The 8,565-nt window shown below is 41.7% G+C and overlaps 1 protein-coding gene across 1 annotated transcript in view; it reads right to left on the bottom strand.

The window, feature by feature from the left end:
• Nucleotides 1–4,129: 4,129 nt before the first annotated feature.
• Nucleotides 4,130–8,565, bottom strand: part of NDNF (neuron derived neurotrophic factor) — an 82,902-nt gene continuing 78,466 nt past the window's right edge. Inside the window, exon 4 of the mRNA XM_078676852.1 lies at nt 4,130–7,167. Coding sequence (XP_078532978.1) covers nt 5,765–7,167 — 1,403 coding nt within the window. The 3' untranslated portion in view covers nt 4,130–5,764. The remainder of the gene's footprint in view (nt 7,168–8,565) is intronic.

The following is an 8,565-nucleotide window of genomic DNA, read 5'->3' as shown; positions in this document are numbered from 1 at the left end:
CTGGAATGACAGAAATATCTAGCTACAATGGGCTAAAATTCTAAATATCCCTTCACTTAAATGATGTACACCAATCAGAATGCAAACAGAACTGATGGTAATTTTTTATGATGTCATAGCACAGAAATGGGCTAAATGGGGGAATGCTCAATCAGGCTATTTGTATAGACATTAACATATATGCACATATGATAAACTTGATTTGATTTTGATTTGATTCTGGAATTTATATAGCACACAATTGCCCTGGCGCATCTAGGTGCATTGCAGAAGAGATAGCCGTAGGTTGTGCATTCATTTGAAAAGAGCCATGTCTTTAGTAGTTTTCTGAAACCGAGCAGTGTTGGGCAGTTTTTGATATTTAGCGGAAGTGAATTCCACAGCCTCACAGTACCCAGGACGAAGCTTTTTCCTCCCCAGTTTGCTTTCTTGAATTTTGGTGTTTGAAGGAGTTTGCTCTGTGCTGAGTGTAGGTGCCTTGATGGGTGGTACCAGATGAGGTGTTGTTTCAAGAATGTTGGTCCATTTCCGTGGACAGCTTTGTATGCTAGACATAGAGCCTTAAAGTCTATCCTTTTCTTGATAGGAAGCCAGTGGAATTTTTCAAACCTTCGGAGATGGATTGGAATTTGGGAACGTCTAGCTGTAATCTAGCGGCAGCGTTTTGTGCTCGCTGATGTTTAATCATATGTTTTTTCTGAAGGCCTAAGTATAGTGCATTTCCGTAGTCCAGTTTAGCCAAGGCTAGAACTGTCACTAGCATTTTTACCGCTTTGGGGGAGAACAAAGGTGTGTAGTTTACGGATTGATTTTAGAGTGAGGAACACTGATGAAACGACTTTGTTGCCCTGTTGTTGGAAGGTCAGTCTGTCATCAAAGATGACACCCAGGTTCCTCACTTTCTGAACTGGAGTAGGGACAGCGCCCATACTAGGATGCCACCAGTTTTGTGACCAAAAGGATGTGTCAGAGCCTAATAAAAGTACCTCATTGTTCCATTGAGCTTCAGACAATGTGTCCCCATCCAGTGGTTAATGTGGGACATGCACTGGTTGAAACACTCGGCTGTTTCCTCTGGATTGCTGGAAATGGACACCACGATTTGGGTGTCATCAGCGTAGGATAAGAGTGTAAAGCCGAATTGCCTGATGACCTTGGCTAGAGGGGTCACATAAAGGTTAAACAGGGTGGGGCTTAAGGAGGAGCCCTGTGGCACCCCGCAAGGCAAGGTAAACTGTTCTGAGCAGAAGTCCCCTATCTGAACATATTGATATATGTTGTTCAGAAAGGATTTCAGCAGTGTTTGGGCAGAGTTCTTGACTCCAATCACTTGTAGCCTCCTAATTAGAATGTCATGGTTCACGGTGTCAAAAGGCTGCCGACAGATCCAACAGGATCAAGGCGGCCTTGGCACCCGTGTCCAGTATGGCCTGGATCTCCTCTACTGCCATGATCAGGGCAGTTTCGGTGCTGTGTCCTTGTTGGAAACCATACTGAGAGGAGTCCAGTAGGTCTGCCGATGAGATAAAGGTCGTTAGTTGGAGGTTTAAAATTTTCTCCAAGAACTTGGACGGGAAGGTGATCCTTGCTATTGGTCTGTAACTACTGTTGTCATGGGGTTCCAAATTGGGTTTTTTTAACAGTGGAAGAATAGATATTGACTTCCATGCATCCGGGAAGACACCTGAGCTATTTATCTCTTTAAAAAGAATGCTGAGTTGTTCACTTATTATGTTAGGTGACATGTGAGATATGTTGGGAGGGCAAGGGTCAGATGGTGCTCCAGATTTAATTGATTTAATTGCCTCCTCTACCTGCTCTACGTCTGGTTGTTCAAACAACTCTGAGACAATGGAAGGGCACGGGGAGATTGTGGCAGGAGTTGCTACCGTGCTGTCTTCCCAGTCTGAGAGGCATTCGAAGATAATTTGTACCTTGTTCTGGAAATAAACGGCTAGTTGGTTGCAGAAAGCGGCGTCAAGTTCTTTTTTTTGCGGTTCAGGAAGCTTAACTAGTTTTTTTAATGTTGAGAACAATGCTTTACTGGAATTGACTGCTTGTTGGATTTTGTTTGAAAAGTAATTAATTTCCTTTTATAGTAACAACTTTTTTAAGATGCTCAAAGATTGAGAATATAAAGTATTATCAGTTATTGAGTAGTTGCTTCTCCAGCACCGCTCTGCCTTTCTGCAGAGTTGTTTCTGTTTGCGCAGGACATCACAGAACCAGGGCTCAGATTTCTTTATGCGTTTGCTAGTGATGCATTTTTCTGGTGCCAGTAAATTCACTGCGGATTTAATCCAGTTGGAGAAATTACCTGTTGTGTCATTTGTTTCATGTTTCAGGTCAGGTTTAGAGGATGCCAGAGTGTATTGCATCTGCTGGGGGCCAATGTTCCTCCAGTTATGACCTCTAATTGTCTTATGGGGTATGTGCACCTTGGAGATGTGATGTGTGGTAGTTAACGTGAACAAGATGGCTCTATGGTCTGACCATGGAATTGGCAGGATTTCTTGTATTTTAACGTGTGGGTTGGAAGTGAAAAGTCCATCCAGAGTGTGACCAGCTTCATGTGTGGGGTGCTATACTTTCTGTTCCAGTGAAGCACTGGACATCATCTCTATTGGTGATGCGGAATTATGGTTGTCTGAGTTTTCAAGGTGGTAATTAAAATCGCCTAATATACATTAGTCCTCTGAGTTGGTACTTGATTCTACTACTTGGCTAATAATTTCCTCAAATTTGCTTTTGCTTTTCGAGCTGGGAGGCCTGTACAGTAGTGTGCCGTTGAAAGTGTAATTGGCGCTCAGAGTGATTCTAAAGGAGAGTAGTTCACAGTCAGGGTTACTTCCTGCCGGGGATCCTTTGAGTTCCAGGGAATTATTGGCTATGATTGCTAGTCCGCCTCTCCGTCTACCTTGTCTATCATTTTTGATAATAGAGAATCCTTGCGGCATAGCTAAGGCCAGATCACAGTCAGAGGTGCTGTTTGCCCAGGTTTCGGTCACAAAAGCCATGTCGACTTTGTGCAAGGTCCATAGTTCTGCAAATTCTATGTTGTATTTTATGAGGGAGCTGGTGTTAAGGAGCAAGCCTGTTACTGCCTTGGGGGCTGGTGACTGTCCATATAGGTTTGGGTTTTCTATGGAACATGCCTTGGTTTTAGTAAAGAGAAACTTTGCATTGCAGTGGGGGCATGTCTTAAGCTCATTGGAAAGATCGAGCCTTAGGCAGGGGGATGTAGGGCATTTTTTTACTGAGGTTCATAAGAGTGATATTAGAGTACGTCAGTCTTATGCCAACTTTTGGGGGGTTGCGGACAGGGATCATGGCCCTGGGTCCGGTCCAGGTAAGGACGGGAACAGACGGGCTTGCTTGGGCAAATCATACTCAATTAGGAATATCAGCTACTTGAATGGGGATTCTTTAAATGTTTGGAATGTTATAGTTAGAACCAGATTTTACACACACAAAACCATAGAATTCAGGAGTTATAGTTATACTTATCTCAAGAAACTATAATTCGTGGCCTCACATAACTATAACACCGCCATGGGTAGTTTTCTCATCAATAATTTCATTGAAAATGTTACAGTGAAATTACCAGTGATGTCATAGAAGATGTCATGACTGATGTGGGATAATCAGCATTGCATGGGGAGATTGTGAGTTTTAGTTACGTTAGGGCATGAATTACAGTTTCTTGATATAAGTGTCCCTGCATGCAACCCCACATGCGGTCAACCACACGCCGTGCCCAGTCACTCCCTGTGGTGAACCCCCCACATACAGCCAACCCAGGAGAGGGTCATGCAGCCCCCCTTCTTGAGCCAATTTTAAGTCCAGGACCCCGATTCCCAGGGGCTGACCACATTTTCTTAGGGGCAGGGGTACATAACCCCCCTCCCTGGGACATTTTCAGCCCCAGGGACCCCATCTCCTGGGGACTGGCCAAATTATGAAGGGAAGGGGGCACACAGCCCCCCTCCCCAGGTCAATAGCCCCAGGGACCACATCTCCTAGGGTGGGCCACATTTTTTTTTACCTCGTGGTCAGCCAATCATGGCATTGCTGGTGCCGTGTGATTTTGCTGATCCCCTGCAGAGGCTACACGTCCCTAGAAATTAAATTTTTCTTTTCCTTTAATAACTCTGCAACTGCTAAATGCATTCATACCATCCAAATCACCAAAAGCGCTCTTTCTGAACCAAGAGCTACCTCTCAGCCAAATTTGATGTAATTCCATCCAGCAGTTCGTACTGTAGTCATGTTTAAAATCACTAAGGGAAATTGCTTGGGAAACGCCCTTTTTTTTACACCGAACCTTACTCGTCCCTCTCTTGATGGATCAATTTGAAACTTTCCATTCAGCGCTAAACAAGCTGTGCAACTTTTTTTGAAAAGTTTCTTGAATATTCGCTGAAAGGTGCCAAAGTTGTAACCAAATCCCAAAACTCTTCCCCTATGGAAACTAGGTGCTAACTATAACTACCTCATGGCGACCGCTAGTAGGATATATATATATTATTATTGTAGTTTGATAATAATAAGCTCGCGGACAGATGGTCTGCAGCTTTGTTTGACTGTATCTCCATTTATTAGGAGGGCAAGTATGATCCTAGTATTGGAGTTACAGTTAATCTCAAATGTGACTTTAATTAATAGTTAGTAATGGTGAGCCTCAGCCCAACCAGAATGCACTGCTTCAAGTAGGAATCATTATTAGACCTATGCTAAATAGGAAGCTGCTGACATACAAATGATGTTATCCCGAAACCCTAGTCCCAATAACTGAATCTGGACTTTCACTGGAAGGCGTGTAAACTCTTGCAAAGCAAATCATGCAATGTCGTAACCATGCCCTCTTCACAAGGCGCAGGTGGGTTGGGAATTTATCGTAATCGATTTTTTTAAATTCTAATAATTTCCGATTTAGGGAATAATTACTACTTCCATGAAAGTGAAATGCTCTCTGGAGTTGCAGCACCCTCCGTGATGATTCTGTTATAGTTTTGAGAAGTCACCCCCAATAACACACTGTGAAAACACTTGGAGAGAAAAATATATCATTAATGTTATTATGGCCCTCATAGATAGAATAGAATGGAAGCAAATTATATTCGAATATTTGTTACTTTATATACAGGAATATATGCATGACAACTTTGTACATGAAATACATATTTAAACATAAAAATTAACCGAAGAAAGAATTTACAAAAGCAATGAATGTATCAAGAGTGCAGTCCAGTTAATGCTTGGATGTGGTCAGAAAGTTAATGGGAATGAATGTAGCTGCTTATAAACATTTCATGAGTGTACAGTTATAAAAACAGACTTTTTAAACAAAAAATTATAAATTATTTACGAAAATCCTATCCTCTAAAAAGTCTGTGCACTTCTGGAGGTGAGTTAAAAGACAGTCAGATGGGGTGTCTCAGCACTGAGTAAAATATAAAATAATTTATAAACAGTTCATGCAGTGTGCAAAGCAAAAGAAATGGCGGCTCCTCCAAGATTTCCCGTTTCCTTTGACATCCACTGAGCATCATACTGAGAACTCTGGACACAAGATAATACACATGCCTGATGCTGTCAGCTCAGTCCTTCCAAGCAACCACGGAATTATGTAAACATAAATATACAAGTTGATATCTTTCTACACAGTACAAGTACAGTTCACAGCTCTTCAGCTGTGTGAGTAGTCAATCTGTATACGTTAGGTCAGATAATGTCCAGATTGGAATTGCATCAATGTCTGAGACTAACAGAACTTCCTTGTTTTCACCAGTTTGCTTTGGTACCTCACAGAGTGTCCTGAGTGCCCAATCACATACACATCTAGCAAATAGGATTTACCAGACTGAAGTCCTTTTATGGTCTCTGTTGTGACTGCTTTCTGAAGGTTTGGGCTGTGAAAATATTTACAGAGGATCTTTTCTGATTTCTTTCTTGTATCTGGTCCCAGGCACTGGTTCTGCTCTCTTTTCTTTTGTTCTTCACTGTAATTGTCATCAACTTCTTTTTTGTAGACGCAGAATTTGTTCCTCTCTTGCGTGCCCAGCCATGCCACTGTGACAGAAGAACATGTGCGTAGCTTGTCGAAGGCTTTGATTCTTGTATCTTCTGGAAGAGAAGGAAATGGCTGTTTGTTGATTTTTGTAGTGGCCAGAAATTTCAACATAGACGCACCTTTTTTATTTCCTTTAAGCCTAATGAGATACTTGGCTTTGGGTTTCCCTCTCAGTTGAAACTGACGGACGCCCTCCACATTTTGAGACAGCAGCAGTTTTCCATCTCGCCTGACTTGTATCTGAATAGCATCCAGGCAAGAATGAACTGAGAAGGTGACTTTCTGATGGGAAGAGACAGGTGCAAACTGTAGGAATTTGGCACCCTTTCTCTTGATGAAGACATCAGTGACTTTACCATCTTTCAACTCAACAGTTTTCTGTTTTGCCTCTTCCTTTGTTCTGGCAAATGTTCCAACATAAGCTGTACTCATATTGGTGAGAACGTTTACGGCAAAAACATCAAAGTAGTACTGGGTGTCAGGCTTCAGATCCGACACTGTGAAGATGTTTTTGTTTCCAATGCACAATTTCTGAAGGTCTCCACGGGATTTGCCATTTATTTGACGGAAAAACTTGGATGAAGATGGTGCTTTTGGCATGTAGCCGCGCTCTTTGCCAGCATGGTTGTCTGAATGAAAACCAAAATGGGCGAAATCAAAAGGGCTGAAGTCAAGTCCTGGCTTGGGAACGGTCATGAAGGCATCATCAGCATCACGTTTAGCATCTACAGCACACAGGCTCTTGAAATTATGTTCTTTGTTGATAACCACACAATATTGGACGGGCTGCTTCAATAGCGAAGAAGTGGGAGTAGGCTTCCATGCCAAGGTGACCGTGGTACGTCCAAGCGAGGTCACATCCACTCTGGAGTCATAGGGTAACTCCGGATAAGGCTGGTCTGACTCTGGGGTTGTGGTCGCATACACCTTAAAGTGGGTGTCCTTCTCTGTGGAGAGAAGCTCCAACTGATAAAGGCCGGAAGGGGAACTAGACGAGACAAAATACTCCACATCGTTGCCTTTGTAAGAGAACAGTTCAGTTCCTTCCTCGTTAATGATCAGCGGTTTCTGCTCTTCCAATGGTTCTGCTTCACCTGCAATGGATTAAAAAAAACAGGTTTTAAAGAAGGCCTTTGATTTGTTCTTGCGAATATTACAGTGCACTCTTATGAATTGATTGGAATGGGTCTTCATTAAAAAAAGAAAAAAAGTTATGTCAATCAAGGCACCAGGTAGGAGTGGAAGTCATAGTTCTGAAAATTCACATAAATCATAAGGCACCTGAAGTGGGACAGCATGCTCAATATCCCAATTTGGTACTGCAGAATTTTACTAGGATTTCCCCAAACTATTTTCCAACAAAAGTTATATTGGCTGCTGCTATCCCTGAGGCCTCCAGTTAAACACAACATCAGGAACACCTTGTTTTTTTTTTGCTAAAAGGAGGACTCGTGTAAGATCAACTTGTGCTGTTGTTTGCAGAACTTAACTGGAACATTAGCTATCAAAATAAAGGAGGTCCCTTTTTTGATAAATTGCCAATGTGTGAATAAAATGCATGTACATTCCATCGTATGGAAAAAGTCATACATAAAAATACAGTTCTCAGGCTAAAATATACCATGGTTGTAGATAGATAAAAAGAGTCAGATTTACTGTGTGCTGATGAGGTGGAGAACATAATAAATTAAGATGGGGGAGTGGAAACGGTAAAGGGGGTGTGGGTAAATTGAAGATAAGGAAAATGGGAGTGTGTAGCAGCAACTAGGGGCAGACATGAGTGATAAAGTGAGTAGTAGAATGTTAGGTAGAAAAAAGGTTAGAGTGAATTGTATATTTTACTTGTAAATGTCCAGGAAGAAGACATGGTAAGAGCACAATGTAAATGAGGGCAGTTTCTTATAAAATAAAAACCGTGATCAAACTGAAAAACGTGAATTCACGGAAACCATAATAAAAGAGTGACGTCAAGAGTGTGCAGTTGAACCAATTTCGATTGCAGAGAAAAAAGAAAAGATGTGTCTTTACACATTACAGGACAAAGGGGTAAATTGAGTCATGTGTGAGATTTCACAGGAGCAGTGCAGTTATTACTAGGGAGATTGAGGGAAGTAGCCCACAAGGATCAGGTTACGTTGGTGGTGGGAGATAGGAAGTGGGAATTATACACTTGTTAAAAGAAAGTTGTTCTGAAAGATGTTGGTTTAGTAATAAACAAGAACAAAAATTGGCAAAGCCAATAGCTCTGGTTTGCATGTTCAGCCCTGATTCAAACATTAAGCTCTGCTGCAATAAAAAAGCAAAAACAAAAATCAATTGCTTTGTGTAAAAAAAAACTATAAAAAATATATTGAGTTCTTTTGAGATGTAAAATAGTTCCTCGTGCATTGCAATGTAAGCTCTACAAAGGAGGTGGATTGATAATCAAACAGCCAATAGAATGAGGTAAGACAACAATACTCCTTTGGGAGGTGTCAAAGCCCTATGTATGC

This window comes from Lissotriton helveticus, chromosome 2_1 (assembly GCF_964261635.1).
Source record: "Lissotriton helveticus chromosome 2_1, aLisHel1.1, whole genome shotgun sequence".
Taxonomy (NCBI): domain Eukaryota; kingdom Metazoa; phylum Chordata; class Amphibia; order Caudata; family Salamandridae; genus Lissotriton; species Lissotriton helveticus.
This window is presented reverse-complemented; position numbering and strand designations above follow the sequence as displayed.